The 18,703-nt window shown below is 38.1% G+C and overlaps 1 protein-coding gene across 1 annotated transcript in view; it reads right to left on the bottom strand.

The window, feature by feature from the left end:
- The window catches only part of LOC149800900 (uncharacterized), a 163,781-nt gene that overhangs the window by 101,797 nt on the left and 43,281 nt on the right, over positions 1-18,703 (bottom strand). Inside the window, exons 14-21 of the mRNA XM_089956750.1 lie at positions 18,481-18,591; positions 15,853-16,040; positions 9,883-10,077; positions 9,318-9,563; positions 8,731-8,787; positions 3,782-3,850; positions 2,589-2,714; positions 37-756 (exon numbers count right to left, since the gene is read on the bottom strand). Of these exons, the coding sequence (XP_089812876.1) occupies positions 37-756; positions 2,589-2,714; positions 3,782-3,850; positions 8,731-8,787; positions 9,318-9,563; positions 9,883-10,077; positions 15,853-16,040; positions 18,481-18,591 (1,712 nt within the window). The remainder of the gene's footprint in view (positions 1-36; positions 757-2,588; positions 2,715-3,781; positions 3,851-8,730; positions 8,788-9,317; positions 9,564-9,882; positions 10,078-15,852; positions 16,041-18,480; positions 18,592-18,703) is intronic.

Genomic DNA, 18,703 nt, shown 5'->3' with positions numbered 1-18,703 from the left:
AAAAAATAAAAAAAATCTTAGTTGATAAGTACAAACCTCATAATGTGCCTCCAGCCATCTTTTGATTCTACGACTGTCCAAGAAACCTGAAAAATTCTCAAAAGACAACACCTTTTTGGAGGACATTGATACCCATGGTACACCGCTAAGTCCAAGATCCTGTAAATTCTTCAGCTTGGCAAAGCTTTTTGGCAGGGATGTAAAGCAGTTGCCATTGATGTACAATTTTTCAAGCTTCTCAAGACTGCCAATGTTCTCAGGCAAGGAAGTGAGCATCATATGGGAACAAAATAATCGCTCTAAATTACGGAGCTTAGTAATAACTGGTGGGATGACATCCATGACATTGCTACTGATTTCAATTCTTGTCAATTTCTGACAGTCTGCTAATTCATCAGGGAGATCCGACAAATTGTTATCTGCAAGAGTCAAGTTGTGAAGGTTTCTGCACAGACCTATAGTGCTTGGCAATTTCTCAAGGTAATTATTGCTTGCATCCAATGAAGTCAGATTGGGGAGGACATGGAATATCTCTGGCTTCAGCTCCACAATATTGTTGGCTGGGAAATCAATTGATGTGAGATAGTGGGAGTAGGGTCCATAGATTTCTGGGAGTACCTCAGTAAGTCCTTCCTCAACCTTCATACATGCACTGTGGCCCTCACACAAGTACAGTATTGTGGTCTCAAAGAACTTGCTCTGAACCTCATGTAGTGCTGAGCTATCTAATCTGGCTTTAAGGGCCGACCTCAGGTGCTACAATAAATCAAAAGAATATGTACATACTGAATAATAAAAGATGTGACATTTTTTAAATACAATTTTGGGGGCATCATAAATTTGAACAAAAATGCACATTTCAAAGAAATATTACTGTTTTAATGGCATGCTTAAGTGTGAAGGATATACATACAAATTATAAAAGAATAATCATAAATATGTATCCAGGATTTCTTTCAATAAAGCCGGCAATTTTCTCCTCCAATGTGGCACTTTTATGCATACTAGTCAAATGATAGTATCAATAAAACTTGTTTTTTGTTCTGCTGTATGTTTAAATTAAGCATGTACATAATCATATTAAGTATGGATGATTACCTTGGACACCTATTTTCATTTGGCTTATATTATATTGAGCTTGCCAGAATTATACAAGAAAAATATAATTTATGTATTTTTTAACATTTTCTTCACAAAATGCTATGTGAACACTTTGTACAGTAGTAATAGCCAGATATTTGCCATCCTAAAGAATGAAAATTCTCCAGAAAGATGATAACCAGAGTTGTTTTATATATTCAATGGGTTTGGGGAAAGGTAGATTTATGTTGTTAACAAATAAAATTATTTATGTACTGATGATTGATGCCAACAATTAATTATTTTATTAGAGAGATAGTACAACAGCTGAATGACAAGAAGCATGAAAACATTTTGGGAAATAATCGAAAATATTTCTTCACCTGCACAAATAAATAACACTTGTTACTAAATAAGTGAAAAACGTGAGCAGTGTGCATGCAAAACATAGAACAACATGTACTAACCATAGCATGTTGTACCAGATCAGAAAAACAAAACAGACAGAAAAGATGCATTTTCTAGTCTTCCTGTAATTGTTGAATTCAAGAGGTAGCACAGCATCAGCCTAATGTTAATGTGATCAGGGAATGTATTAAAAGAAGACATGGTACTTTTGCTATATTGTGAAGTCAGCTCATTTCCACTTGGAAACAGATTTTGTAACAGGTGAGTTAAGAACAGTTTTTCTTCATTTTTCTGTTTGTCAGAGATAAGCACCAGCAAGAACACATGAAATCTGCATATGTATCAGATGGTTACATGAAGTGCCTTCTGCAAAAAAAACTCAAACATTCACAAATACAGTGGTAGTTTTTGAGGACTTCAAAGATATAGAAATCTACCAAATTTGAGGTTTTGGATGAACACATGCCTATTTAAGAACAAAATGATGTCATTTCAGTCTTTCATTACATCACATGTATGTATTTTGTTGTGAACATATTGCAAGAACAAAATAATGTCATTTCAGTCTTTCATTACATCACATGTATGTATGTTGTTGTGAACATAATGCACGAACAAAATGATGTCATTTCAGTCTTTCATTACATCACGTGTATGTATTTTGTTGTGAACATATTGCATGAACAAAATGATGTCATTTCAGTCTTTCATTACATCACATGTATGTATGTTGTTGTGAACATATTGCACGAACAAAATGATGTCATTTCAGTCTTTCATTACATCACATGTATGTTGTTGTGAACATATTACAAGAATAATATGATGTCATTTCAGTCTTTCATTACATCACATGTATGTATGTTGTTGTGAACATACTGTGATTTTAGCATAACCATAAGAAATACTCTTATGAACACTTTAATTTACCACTAATTAGGGGCCATTTAGGTGGATACTAATGAATATACTCTGTGTTTAATTAGGAAGTTACACTACATTTAAGCAATTTTCAAACGAATATTATAACTTTTATTATAACCTTTACAAAAGTTTTACTTCTTCATGTTGTTCTTGATAGGAAAAGGTAGAAAATTTACCAATGATTCTTCCTCAAACAAGGATGGTTCAAAGGTTGTGTTCTTCTGAAAATCCTTGTTGTCATTCAACTCCATATGCATCTTCCACATCTGCAGCCTAATTAGATCCTGTAGACCAATCACAACCTGCAACACAAGTATGGAATAGGTTTATGTGGATCATTTAAACAAATCAATACAAAAGAAGTATGGGATACATTCACGTGGATCTTGCAGACATATAGTGGCCTGCAATACAAGAAGATTTTGAGATATATTCACACCAATTACAGAATGCAATGCAATAACAGTATAGGACACATTCTTGTAAGATTATGTGGACCAATCACAGCCTGCAACATAATAAAAGCTGAGACACATTCATGGGAATCCTGTAGACAATCACAGCCTGCAATACAACAAAGGTGGGATACATTCATGTGTATCTTGTGGACCCATCACTGTACAATACAGAAAGAGCTTGTGATACATTCATGGAAATCCTATAAACCAATTGCATCGTGCAGTACAAGAAAAACTGGGACACATTCATAGGTATCCTGAAGGCCAATCACATCCTACAATACATGAAAAGATGGGATACATTCATGGGGATCATAAAGACCAATCAGAGTTTCCAAAGCAAAAGACTGCAAGATGTGGACTAATTACAACCTGCAGTATAGAAAATAGTTTGGAATGCAAGAAGAACTGAGAGACTAACCAACCAACCAAAAATGAGAGATATATTGGAGGATATAAAATGAATTTTAAGGTCAGTAGCAATGAAATCAAGCATAATAATTGCTGCGTCAGCTGTAAATAACTTTAAATCTTTGAATAATGGTTTGCTTTCTATTTGTTCATCATTGATCTTGGGTTATTCCCAAGCTGGCTCCACATGCACTCTGGGATCCAATCAATACATATGGCCATGCATTCACTGTTTAGGACCCTGGCCATGCATTCACTGTTTAGGACCCTGGCCATGCAACATTTCTACTTTCTTTATTTATATGTGAACAGTTAATTCCCCCATCTATAAACAGATCTGACATTAATACAATATAAGTTTATCTTATTTATTTACTTTTAACTACATATTAAAATTCAAGAAAATGCAACAAATATGTAGCTATCCTTTTAGACTTGGAAATAAATCAGCAATATTTAAAATATTCAAATCATGTTGTAAACAACTGTAATAACCCTACCTTTGATATGGCTTCTTCAGTTTGTGGAATATCAGGCAGGAGATTAGAGGTGACCTTTGGCAACACAATCTGTAAACAAAAGAATACTGAGAAACCTATTGCAAATTCAATACACTGTATTAAATATTTCAGAAAACATATTACTGCAATATGAATAACTGTACATAATGTCTGTTGTGTTTTTTTTAACAGGCATGGCATAAGTATTAGTACTGAATATGAGAATCTGGTTTGGAGTAGAAGGGCCCTCGTTTTAAGATTTTGTTTCGAAAGAAACTATCAAATTTATTTTAGTCTTCATCCCCAACAAGATAATCATTCTATTCTAACAATAATGTCATGCTGATTTAATAAAAAATGTTTTTACTGCTTTAAATTGGAGGATGATACCATCCCCACTTTTTCTGGAGATTCCTGGGATCAGCCTCGACTATGCAAGTTTCAAATATTGGAATAAAATTAAGTCACACTGTGGATTTGTAAGTCTTATGATAAAGAAATTGGCTGTTAGGATACATGTAATTTAAAATCAGACTACATCCTTCATCCAAACATCAGCCTAACACAGTTCTACTTAACCTGTGTTCAACCCAGAATGCAATCTTATGCTGGGATCAGCCAAGCAGATTCTCCTTAACCTGGGTACAACCCAAAAATGACAACAATTAACATCTTTGATCCTATGTTGTACCAAAACACTTACAATGTTACAATTTCTAACAGATTTCCTCAAATATCATTAACCAAAACATTTAATTCATCCATATTCCACATGGGGGGGGGGGTACAAAAATTGCCAGGCAATCTATTCACAAAACTCCTCAATTTAAGTTTACACTCAAACTCACAGAACTCCTCATGGTTACCAAATAGTTATCTACAGGAAATAAATAAAGATATCCTGCAAAAGATTAATGTGCAGCCTTCTTTGAATCCATTAGCCTGCATTTAATGGGTTCACAGTACAAGATTTATCATTAAAAAGAAACTGGTCACCTGATTTTTTTTAAATCTGGCAGAATCTAACCAAGTTCTTACATAAGTCTGCAAAATTCTCACATGAAGTAAAATTACATGTTTTACTGTAACAAAAAATATCTATCAAATTTCCACTTTCTGTATCTATAGGTTATTTCACAAGCTTTCACATTATATAGTGGTTCAGTAAATAATGTGATCATCAGTTATGGACTCTAAGTAGTATATTATAAAGAGAGAAAACTGAAGTTTGTTTTCATGAAAGTTCACCAAAAACTGTTTAACTGGAGAAGCAATATTTGAGTTTTGAGTGCACTCAAGCAGAATATTTTGTGATAATTGGCCCATTGATTAGGTTTTAATTGTACAGACATTTTATTTCAATTACCCATTGTTACTGTGGATTTAATTTTGTTATGGTTTTGTCAGTACTTACTTCTGTGATTATAGAATGGGATTTGACTGTTTTCACATGATAATTGGTAATAAAAAATAATGAATTCCCAGGCACAAATCCAGCCATTTAGATTAAAGTTGGTTGATCCACATGAAATACTGTACTTTCTTGTCTCAGCCAAGATCACATCTGTCATCACATAATGTATCTTATGTAATCAATTATAAATTAAGTCAAACTGCAAACTACAAAGATCATGATCTGCCATTGCATAATGTGCCTGCAGGTCAGGGTCTATGTTGTTTGTTCTACTGATTACTCCTACCAAACTGCACAGACCCAGATCAGCCAGTGCATAATGTGCTGGCAGATCTGGATCTGCGCAGTTTGCAGTTGGACTCATCTTATAAAGCAAATTTTTTAAGTAAATTATGTTTCTCTGAGAATACTTACCCCAACATATTATGTTAGGAATATTAGCCTGCTACCTCGCAAATCCAGCCCTATTAAAAGATGAAAATTGTTTTATCCTGTCTATTTTTAGATAAACAAAGGGCAGTAACTCTTGCCCATTACATCCACTTGATACCATCAGGTGTTGCCAGTTTTTTAGCTGAACTAGACGTTAACGCAGATGCTCGCATGGCAGAGTGGTTCGGAGGGTTTATAAGTAATGTGAATGGGTAAGTATTCTCAGAGAAACATAATTTACTTAAAAATTTTCTTTCTCATTTGAATACATTCTCCAATCACATTACATTAGGGAACCGCTCTGGTGGCCAAGTGGTTAGAGTGTCCACCTAAGATGCAGGATGTCATGGGTTTGAAACCCCACCCACCCCGAGTCATACCAAGGACTTATGAAGATGATACTAACAGCTGCCTCGCTAGGTGCTTAGCATTAAGAGGTTAGTGTTAGGACTGGTCAACCTGTTATCAGGATAATGTGACTGGGTGGGGCATTATATTAAATGTCTGTGGCATGATTCCCAAGTGTTAGACATCACTATAAACTGCCACACTGCATACATATGGCAATATGACTGAAATTGTTTTAAAGCTACGTTACAAATCCAGATCACGCACACACAAACATTATGTCATAAGGAGGGGATGTTGAGCATCCAGCCTCTACCTTGGGTATCCTTCTGGAGAAGAGTGGTTGGATTCCCTATACGAAAAACAACCTGTTCTCCTAATGACCCAAGCAACACAGCCTGAGATCCATTCATCTGGGACGCATATATATGGCGGAGAAGATGGAGTTGAGATCGCACCAACCAAAATTTTCACTGGCAAATCCAGCGAAGCTAACATGCTGTGTTGATTGATCAAATTGGGTCTGATGGCCATCTGTGCTGTTGCCACCAGCCCTACCAGACTGAATGTTTGTCTCTGCGATGCTACATCTCTGAGGCAAAAACTCAAGAAGGTTGACTCTGCATGCCAGCCAACATCTTCTATAATGTCTTGGATTGTAATGTTGCATTTTAATGTGAGGCTCTCAAAAATGGCTCTTATCTCATGAGCTGTAATAATCATGAGGCAACTCTGATCTTGAGAGATCTCAGAGTAAGCTAAGCATATAACTCACTTCAGCCAAAAAGCAAGGGCTTAAAGGGTGATGTGTTGCATTCTGGCCTTGACCAGGAGGAAAATACATTTGCACGAGCCACAACTTGTCTCTATGGATCTCAAGTTGTGCTTGAGGGCATGGACAGGATCTTGCATGGCTGCTGCTCTCAACACTCATTGGTTTCTTACAGATGGCAACCAATTCTTGGCAACAAAACCTGATTGTGTAAGGAGGACTGCCAAACTATCTGATCTGAACTGAAGATAGTTCAGGTCAACTGAAAGGGCATGTAGCTCACTGACCCTGCAGCTAAAGCTATCTGGAAACAGATCTTGTATGATAGAAATATTAGTGAAGCATAAGCAAGACATTCAAACTTGCTTGAGTTGAGCCAAGTTAGAACCCAGGACAAATTCCATTTTTGAAATAATGTTATGGATTTTGGTCAATGGAGATCAAAATTAGCTCACAGATCTGAGAGATCTTTACCATGCCCAATGTCACATCTGCCATGATGACAGAATGTGTCCAAGATCAAAGACTGATAGCCTTTGATAGTGATCAGAGCCAACTGTTTCTCCTCAAAGAGCCAGAGAAAAAAGTTAGCCAACTGAGGGACCGAGGCACACAATGGGATGATGTGATGGGCTTGGCACGACTCCCTAAACACATGCCACTTCCCCTTGTAAGCCTTCAGAGTGGAGGGCAGTCTTGCTCTTGAGATTCTCTCTGCAATCAATGGTTTTAATTGTTTGATTCGCAAGTCTGACCTGACAAAACCCAAGCGTGTAAAAGAAGACGGGCAGGGCAGAGATGGAACACCCTCAAACATGGTTGCATGAGGAAATTTGGATTGGCAGGGATCTTCCTGGGTAGATCTATCACTAGACTGAGTAGATCGGTGACCCAGGACTTATCCCACCTGAGAGGGGCAATCAGAATAATCTTGCAATTCTGACCCAATAACATCTGAATTATTTTTGGTATGAGGACTGTGGGATGGTAGGTAAAGGCCCAAAACCCCACTCAACTGATTGACAGTGCATTAACAGCCCAAGCTTCTGGGTCTGGAACAGGAGAGACGAAGGTAGGCAAAAAGATAGATCATCCGTTGTCCCCTGAGGGTATAGATCCAGACAAAGATCGCTGGGTTGAGAGACCATTCCATGTGAAGGACCTGGCCTATCCTGGATATGGTGTCAGCCAGGACATTAAGCCTGCAGGGGATGTGTCTGACTTGCACACTGATATGGAGATTGTCACACCAGTGAAGAAACTGCCACACCAGGATACACAGGTTGGGTGATTTGGTGCCCACTTGTTTCAGGAGGTAAGTCACCACTTCCAAATTGTTGGACATGATGAGGACCACTTTGCCTGAGAGTCAATCTTCCCAGAAGTGAAAGGCCTTGATGACAGCCTTCATTTCTAGGATGTTGATGTGAAGAGGCTGTTCTTCTGGCTCCCACATGCCACATATGGTAGTGAAGTCTGGCAACAGGTGCGCACGCCAACCATACAAACTGGCATCAGTGCAAACTGTTATTTCTGCTTGGGGCTTCTCCAGCAGGATTCCCCTGGACAGCCAACCCAGGGTGCACCACAGAAGCAAAAAGGATCAAATCTCTCACATGATCCAGATGGGTTGATCAAGGGGATCTGAGAAGGGGCGTCACTGAGTCAGCAGTGACATCGGTAAGGGGTTCATAAAAAGGCGCCCAAGCAGGATCAGGTCCACCACTGCATTGAAGGAACTGAGGAGACGCAGGAACTCCCACACTGAAATCCAAGGTTTGTTGGAAACTGACTCAACCAGTTCTATTATTTTGTTGATGCAGACATGAGGGAGAAGCACAATATTCTCAATGGTGAAAAACTCCATATCCAGATGGACCAATTCTGGGATGGATGAAGATCAGACTTTTCCAAGTTCATTAGAAAACCTAGATAAGCCACAACAGAAAGATCATTCCTGAACTGAAGCAGGGTTGAACTTACAATGTGCTTCTGAAGGGTATCATCCAAGTATGCTGCAGTGGCTGTTAAGGATGTCAACTGGAACAAAGACAACACAATCCATCTGAGTGAAAGCCCAGGGGATGATATTGAGGCCAAAGGGAAGAAATGTAATTTGGTAGACTGTCTTGGTAAGCAAAGCAAAGATACTTGCATGAAATGGAGTGAATGGGGATGTGAAAGTATGTGTTTGTCAGGTCAAGACTGACAGCATACGTGCCCCATTGGACAGAGAGGAGGATTGACCTTGCTGTCTCCATCTTGAACTTTGGAGGAAGGATAAATTGATTGAGAAGACTCAAATCAATTATAGGCCTGAGTTGCTATTACTTTTTTTAATCAGGAACAGCCTTGAGTAAAACCCAGGGGATTGTGGTTTTCGCACAATCTTCATTGCCTGCTAAGTAAGGAATCCCTCTCCTGATCTGTCACAACTTCCAGGAGGCAGAGAGGGGAGGGGCTTGACAAAACAAAACCCAAAGCCCCTCTGAAATTAACTGGGTCACCCACCCTTCTCAAGCAAAGAGGGAGATCTAGTGATCTCGAAAGCGCAGGAGATAGCCACCTACTAGTAGGCTGTCTACAGGCAGTAGGGGAAGAATGTCAATATCTGTGGCTGAGAGGCTTGAAGGCAAAGAAAGTCTCTTTCTTCCTGCATTTGTATGAATGCCTCCTGTATTGAGCAGATTGGTTCCTCTTGGAACTGGGTTGAGACCAGTACTGGGGTACGTCATGCTGGAAGAGACCCCTTTCTCTAGGCCACTGAGCATCCCTTCACATGGGCTGAGGGGTCCAAATGCCTGTGCCAAGGGGAGCTGCAAATTGGAGGGGTAGCTCCTGAGCTGCCTGCCTCTGAATATCTTCAATTCATCCTCCAAATATCAATGGAGACCCAAACAGGGTCGTCCACAAAGCATGCATATGGTGCAGTTTAAGTGGTGCCGACCGCAGATATGCATCACGGTGGATAAGATCAAAACTGGCCAAAGCCTTCAAGGCATTGGCCATAGTATGGTGAGCTGCTCAATTAAGGACACAAGCAATCCAAGCTGTCACCTCCCATGTGTGACTATCCTCTGATTGTTTGGCGAGTCAAAAGATTGCCAATAAAGCCAAGTCTAACATGGAAGGTACAGCCACTATGTTCTGAACCAGCTTCAACATGGCATGGAACACATTCTTATCTACTTTGTAACACAATGGACCCAACATGTGAACCTCTGCCATATTCTTTTCAAACACCAGAAGGTCCGTATTGAAGTCGTTGGAGTGTGTCTGATACCAGTGAAGTTCACCAGAACCTGGCTTTCTTAAAAGAACTCCTCTGAGCTGTTGGGGTTGCAAATTCTAACTGAAAGCCGGTTGTTAATCTCCTTAATATTTGCCAATTGGGGAAGAAGCCAGAAAGATGGCATCTCCCGCTCCTCTCCAACATCCACCAATGCCATGACTTTGTAGTCTTGTGAGGTGGAAGGGGGGGGGGGCACTCCAAAGTGGCCAACACTTAATAAATTTCCTCAATGGCAACTTGAAAGCTGAATTTGGTCTGCTCCATAGTTGGGTCAGCATAAGACAGGTTTGTTGGTGACTCATGACACTCACTGTGCACTGGATTCTCATCCAGCTGAGCTCCTAGCTCAACATAAGACATGCCAGGTGGCACTGACAAATCCACTCAGTTGTATCCATCCAAGATACAAGCTCTCCATAGAGAGATAAGCCAGCATTGCCGGCACTGTTTGTACTGCCGGCATCTCCAGCACTGTCGGCCTTTCCAGTACTGCAGGCTGGTGTAAGCAGTGTGAAGTCGACCTGGGGACTTGCTGTATACACGTCAGTCTGGCCAGCACATGTGCTGGTCGCTCCAAAGCTGTGGCTGATCAGGCAGATTTCTCATCGAAATCACCAGTGAAATAATGATATGATGCCAGCTGCCCAGCTAGATGGATGGATCTATCACTAAGATCCCCATAAACACTGTGTGGTTGCACCATTCCAGCCAAGAGGTCTCCATGCTGGGACAGCTGGACTGCTGGTAATGTCAGGGTGACTGCCAGCGTCGGCTGGATGGCTGATGTTGGTGCAGCAGTATTATTATTATTTTGGTTCAGTTGATCTATCATTAATCAAATGCACCCCAACTTACCAGCCCGAAGGCCATGCTCTGACATGTGGGAACGCTTAACCCATCTGGGTCGCCTAAAATTGGGGGAATATTCCCCGAAAGTATCCATAGGAGCAAAAGATGGGAAGAGACAGATTATTTGCTCAGATTAATAGAGTTGCATATTCATCTGCTGTACCAAATGATGCACCTTATCCAGCAAAGGGTGGTGTCCATCCCTTGATGTATCTTTATATGTTGGTTCCATGTGATGAACTTTAGTGGGGGGAGGGAGTATCCCAGTATCCCCCACAAAGCTTGCCATGGAGGCTGATTTGGGGTGGAGACTAAGGATGTCAGGGGCATCCTGTTATGACCTCAACCATCTCTCTTCCCCCTTTGCCACTTTCTTAAGTACTGCAGTCCATGTGTTTTCCAACCAAACACTGAAATGTTTGCATGCTGATTGAGACTTGCCTTTTGTACATGCAATGCAAGGGTCATGGGTGTCCTCCCGCACTCTAACGACATGGCCTTGAAACAACACAAGAGAAAGGAAAAGGACAAATTAATGCAGAAATAATGTGTTGAAATTACTAAAACACTAGAAGACACTGTCATATCGGACAGATAACATTAAGTAAGGCCCTAATGGACTTAATATTAATTAACCAAAAGACTATCAAAACCATTGTGAAGAATAAATAATATGATCATAAATATTAAGTGAATAGTAATGTGTGAAATTACCACAATTCTAATTCATGAAAGTGTCGTGAAATTATTCTAAGGCCCTAATGGTCTTTATTTCAGTAAACCAATAGACTATCAAAACAGTGTGAAAATTAATAACATGATCTTAAATATCAGGTGATACTAAGTTATAGATGTTAAAGAAGCTCTGCAATGAACGGCATGAGCGATAAAGTCCAATTCATGCTCAGCACAGAATGACCTTGTGGACGTCAACGATAGAGTGGTGGGATGGGGTCTTACAGACAAAGTCCCAATAAGGAACAAAATCAGTCAAATTTTGGAAGAAATTGTAAAATAATGTATTTAACCTGCAGGATGTGAATAAATGCATTGAATAAATTCAAAACGCTTGATGGACATGCCTCTAGGTAAGAAGAGAAAGGCTATATTATCAGAGGCTATAGCACTGCACAACAGCAAAGCTAACAATTGGTGACACTATGTGATATCAAGGGGAGGAAATGGGCAATAGTTATTGCCCTTTGTCTATCTAAACGTAGACAGGACAAGACTATTTTCGACTTTTAGTAGGGCTGGATTTGCAAAGTAGCAGGCTAATATTCCTAATGTAATGTTATTGGAGAAATGAGCATATACGGTACCAGCAGACCCAAATCATCAATGTTTGTTCAATGATTTCAAAGGAGCAGTGTTAACCCTAACTTGCAATATTATGCATGCAAAAGCAAACATGAGTATGACTGTGCTGTTTACAGTAGGGGTTAACATTACACAATTAACTGAGTAAAGTACTCCCTTACTATAGTCCACCTCATTATAAGACAGTCTCTTTATAAGGCATGAATGGTCAAGGATCCAATTTCATTGATTAATAGTAATTTTATGTATAAAATACTTCAATACAAGGAGACTTTACCTAATACAACAATCCACTTTTATAGCAATGCAGTACTGCATACCATATTTGTAACTGGATTAGTGAGTTATGCGTTGATAAGTCTATTTCAGCAATTCAATTTTATATTTTAAATCAATTTAAATGATTTAATATTTTAGATCATTTTAAATAATTTTAAATTCTGGAGTAGATTCAAGGTTTAATCGCTTTCAAGGGACTAGGTACAGCCTTAAGCTGTGTACAGTAATACATATGTGAGAAGTGAATTTGATGAAGAGACTAAGATCAACAAGAAGACAGACAGGTAGATAGAACAATGTGGGTGGGAAAATGTGTACAATGGGTGACACATATTCATATCTGTTCGGGATGACATCCACTGTATGTTAAGATAAACCATGAAAAAATGAGCTATTGGAGACGGGTGCCTTGCAAAGGGGCCCACTTGCTACATTTTCTTCATCAGCACTTTAAACTGACAAAAGTGGGTGTAACTAACAATAATGGGCCATTACTCTACAAATTGATGGCAATCAAACTCATGCAAGAGGTCAAAAATTGTATTATTTATCTATGTATGTATATATTAGTGTTCAACAACACATTGACACACTGGGTGCAAGTCAATACATTCATCAAGTATGTGTGTTGCTGTCAGTTGAACACTTGCAATGCATGCACTCTAGACAAGGTTCACAATTTTATGCTGAAATCCTAAATGATCCAAGTATGTGTTCCACTGTCAGTAGACACTGGCAGTAGACACTGTCAGTGGACTCTGGCATAGCTTGTACTAGACACTGTCAGTAGACAGTGTCAGTGGACACTGGCAGAAGTTGTACTCTAGACAAGGTTGACATCATAAGCTGCACATAAAATTGATTTGAAATACTAAATGATCCAAGGATGTGTTCCATTGTCAGTAGACATTGTCAGTGGACACTGTCAGTAGACACTGGCAGAGCTTGTACTCTAGACAAGGTTGACAATCTTAAGCTGTACACAAAATTGACTTGAAATAATAAATGATCCAAGTATGAAAACCAAAGCTGCAAAATTGGGTAATCACACCACTCATTAATGATATCGTAACCTTACAACAAAACTCATGCAAAGGAAAAAGTTGAGAATCAATTACATCTAAGACTGTATCAAAATGAAGCTGTATGCAATTGTAATCATTGAAAGCAGACAGCTGAGAATTAATTTCTTCATCAATATAATGTCAATTTTAATCAAAACTAAACAATTTGTATCAATGTTATCTTTAGGGCTCACAATTAGACAAGTATGCAATCAAGAGCAATAACTCCTGTAAATGATAGACTGGAATGCTGGAAACCTAACTCATTCAAGGTGGACTCTAAATCAAGCTACATGATAAATTTTTTAAAACAATCAATAGTAAAGGTATGCTGCAGAAAACAGAAGTTACTAATATGAGGAATCTGGGCTGTAAATCCTATAAATGACATTGTGGAATATTGGAAATCAAATTTATATCAAGTCTTCTCAAGATAAGCTGCATGTTAAATTTGGCTGAAGTCTAACAATCCTTGGTAAATAACCGCTGTGGAAACCCAAGTCAGGTGGATGTGCAATCAGGCAATAATTTCTGTAAATAATTTTTTTTAAAATTGAAAATCAAACTCCCATAGGTTACATCAATATAAAGCTGCATTACAAACCATGGTTCAAAACAAACAATGCTCAGTTAAGTTATGCTGCCAAAGCCAAAGTTCAAAGAATGGGTTAACAGGGGCCATAACACTTGTGCATGATTTTACGGAATGCTAGAAACCAAACTCATCTGAGGTCTCAGCAAAGTAAAGCTATATACCAAATTTATTTTGAAATCCAATAATCCTCTTAAACCAAAGCTAGAAGAATGGGCTATTAGGGGCCACAACTACTGTAAATAAGTCATACAATATGGTAAACTAAATATGTTCAATGTCTTATCAATACAAAGTTGCATATAAAATTTTGTGGAAACCAAAACCCACAAGCAGGGCTGTCAAGAGACATAACTCCTCTAAAGACTCACAAATATGATCAAGAATTGAACTGATTTGAGATCTCATCAATATAAATCTGCAAACCAAATCTGGTTGAAATTTAATGATTCCCTGTTAAATTATCTTGTTGAAACCATATTTGTTGATGGACGGATAAACAGATAAACATACAGCTGTACATAAATACTCAACACCGTTGAGTTCTGCAGACTTTTTAAGTGCAGCCTGACAATAATTCAGTTTATATTAATACTTAAAAATGTTTAACTGCAGTCTGTTGCGATCGGTCAACTATGGTTACCTTCCAACATGTCCTGAAAATATTACCCTTTACACAACCTGACTTTGAACACATGTGCACGTGCACCTTTCAACCAACTTAACTACAGGTTTACATATGTTTTGTTAATTAAGTTGGTATATTGGTTTTGTGTGTAGGTAGATAGGTAGATAGGCAGGTAGCTAAGTAGGTTAACCAGCTGCTCATACCATGATATTTACAATGGCATAAACTAACCCACCTGTGTGTTTGACCTCTGGAATTATTGTGACAGCAGTTACAAAAGGAACCATTGCAATGATTCCATAAATTAAGCTTCTAGAAATTTACCAGTGGTCATTTACTGAAAAAACCACAGTATGTTTGCATCATACATTTATCCCCTTAGAGAGTTTTTAAACATGCTCTCTAGAGGCTAAATCTGCTTATACATTTTTATATTAGTTATAACTTGGAAACCATTGAGATCCCAATCCAAGGGAGCTGTGGTCGATGGTTCATTGGATACAGTGTTGAGCCTGTAACCAGAAGTTGCCTGTTTGATTCCCAGAATCTGATCAACCTGGATCTTTGTTAATATATGTGGATCTCACTCATCACTGAACCAAGCTGGGATTAAAATCTGCTCAGAAATATGGTTTCTGAAATGTTTATAAACTCAACCAATCAGACGCAAGACCTTTTCATTATCACATTTGGATGTTGCTCATAATCAAACTCATCTGACATCTTGATAATACAAGTCTACATACCAAATCTGATTCAAATATAATCAGAAATTTGACCTCAAGAGTCTCATTATTATGTACGGGTGTTGCACATAATGGAACTCAACCCAGGTCATGTTGATGTTTACAAATAAAATCAGTTCAAAAAACTGATTAGAAAAGAGGTCTCTAGAGTGTTCACATATAAGTACTGAAGAATAGTTGGATAACAGAGGACAGCTAATAGATGAGGGATGACAGATGATGGATGCTGGGTCATACCATAAGCTCACTTCACATTCGGCCATGTGAGCTAATACTTTGAGAAGAATGGCAAATAAGCAATACAGTATGTGTATGGTAGGTAGTTCATGACATACCCTGTCTTTAGTGGCCATAAGAAGATGCCATGCCCACATTAAACGTAAGGCTGGAGTGCTGCCATCTGGAAGCTTGGCACTGGAATGAGGACTGCCCTTGGCATCCACAAAATGGATCATCCTATAAATATGCCATGTGTCAGGAATGGCAGCAGTGGCAGGTATAGTCTGCATCTCACTAACTTTTGCTGAAATACAAAATATCCAAGTGGTTATTTGAAGATGGCAATGTCTGCATGCATGAAAACATGAAATGTAGGTCACATATATTAGCAGTGTCTGAAGCTCACTGATCTCAACTGAAGCAACTTACAGAATAATCAAAGATATCAGATTTTGCCTGCAAATGATCAAATAATTTTGGTCACAGTGACCCACGTTTTGGTGAAACAATGCACTTTCTGCATGTGATAGGTTAAACAACCATATCATGAACATGGACATAAAAAAGAACAATATATTGTTGGTGAAGCACAAAATGAAGATTACAGTGACCTGCTGTTGATTTGTAAGTTAAATTTGCCAAAGGATGCATGCACATGCAAAGTTTCATGACAATGAATGCACATACAAAGTGTCAAGACAATGAATGCACAAAGTTTCATGACAATGAATGCACATGCAAAATTTCATGACAATGAAAGCACATATATTCATGATGAAATGTCCCAAGTTAGGCATCACAACATACTGAAAATAAAAACACAACAAAAATCCTTTATTATGGAGAATTATCCAAATGTAATGCAAGTTGTCACAAAACTCTGAAACAAGTAAATCTGGACAGTTTACTTGTCTGTAAACAAGTGACAATTTGAGAGATTTTCACACCACTGTAGTACTGACCTTTGCATAATGTAAGTGTTGACATGATTTTGACCAGTTGACCAACCAAGCATCCTCAATCTAAGAATTAAAACTTTAAAACAAATGGGTTAAATTGGGGCCTTACCTAGTCCGGTCTTGAATCCAGATCTGATTGAAAGGGTTTATTACAATCAGCTGGGAAAGACCTTTTTTGAGAGCCCTGTTGGAGGGGGTCTGCCACTTTTGTCACAGCCCACAGGATCCCAACATCATTAACCCCAATCAACAACTACACTCCCACTCTCTATTTTTGCCTACATCCTCATAAACTATCTTAATAACATAGGGTCCTGCACTCAAACTTTAGTACAGAATCAAGAAATTGAATGACTCAACTGAAATATTGACTTAGTTTGACTAATCAGGTATCTTCAGTCTTTAAGATAAAATACTAAAATTGGGCCATGGCCTGACTTGGTTTCACCAATAGAAACATTAGTCTGGACTTAAGTCTTGATTATAGAGACCTAATTTGATGAAATTGTATTCCAACTAAAGTTTGAACACTCAAACATTTTAAGCCCATACTGAAAAACAAATTAGTAAAATTGGCATCTGATCCCATTAGCTGGACTATACTGAGGATGTATATGGTAATTTGATCTAGGTTAATTATGGAATATTGTTTAGATTGCTTATTACTGTTTTAAGGCAAACAGTCTGAAATTTATATTACTTTTGAAAATAAATTTTGCTGGATTTGGAAAATTTTAAATGCAAATGTGTACTAAGAGGGAACAGTGTAACTATCACTCATGACAATATCTTACTGTAAATGTGTAATGTGTGAACATGAATCAGCATAGTGAGTTCTATGCTATGAATACATGTGTCAACATGCATCAGCATAATGAGTATATGATGCAAATATATGTGTCAACATGCAACAGCATAGTGAGTTCTATGCTGTAAATACATGTCAACATGCATCAGGATATTGAGATTATGCTGTAAATATATGTGTCAACATGCATCAGAATACTGATGTTATGCTGTAAATATATGTGTCAACATGCATCAGCATACAGAGTATATGCTGTAAAGACATAATGTGTCAGCATGCATCAGTGTATTGAGTTCTATGCTGTAAATAAATAATGTGTCAACATGCATCAGCATAGGGAGTTCTATGCTGTAAATACATAATTTGTCAACATGCATCAGTGTATTGAGTTCTATGCTGTAAATACACATGTCAACATGCATCAGTATATTGAGTTCTATGCTGTAAATACATAATGTGTGAGCATGCATCAGTGTATTGAGTTCTATGCTGTAAATACATGTGTCAACATGCATCAGTATATTGAGTTCTATGCTGTAAATACATAATGTGTGAGCATGCATCAGTGTATTGAGTTCTATGCTGTAAATACATGTGTCAACATGCATCAGTATATTGAGTTCTATGCTGTAAATACACATGTCAACATGCATCAGTATACTGAGTTCTATGCTGTAAATACACGTCAACATGCATCAGTATATTGAGTTCTATGCTGTAAATACATGTGTCAACATGCATCAGTATATTGAGTTCTATGCTGTAAACACACATGTCAACATGCATCAGTATAGTGAGTTCTATGCTGTAAATACATAATGTGTGAGCATGCATCAGCAAACTGAGTTCCATGCTGCTTGTCTTACTAAATATTTCAAACAATTATGATGGACTTTGATTGCATGGCACATTGTGCAATAGCCAATCTGGGTCTATACTGCTTATAGCTGTTACATAATAACTGTCATAGGTCTTACTCCGAGTGTAGCATAGAGAATGGTCCATAAGCTCCTTTTTCAGGTAATGAAAGGATGGGAACTGACACACCTGTAGATCTATCTTTCTGGGAAGATTCAATGTGACAGCACCTAGAATGACATTACAAAAAGAATGTATAGACAGGTGACAATACAACCTACTTTATCCATATATAGCTACATGCCAAATATACTATATTTACCCAAATATAGATCCGATTAA

This window comes from Sinohyriopsis cumingii, chromosome 4, assembly GCF_028554795.1.
Source record: "Sinohyriopsis cumingii isolate HCF-2022 chromosome 4, ASM2855479v2, whole genome shotgun sequence".
In the NCBI taxonomy this organism is placed as follows: domain Eukaryota; kingdom Metazoa; phylum Mollusca; class Bivalvia; order Unionida; family Unionidae; genus Sinohyriopsis; species Sinohyriopsis cumingii.
Note: the sequence above shows the minus strand (reverse complement) of the source record. Positions and strands in the feature narration are given on the sequence as shown.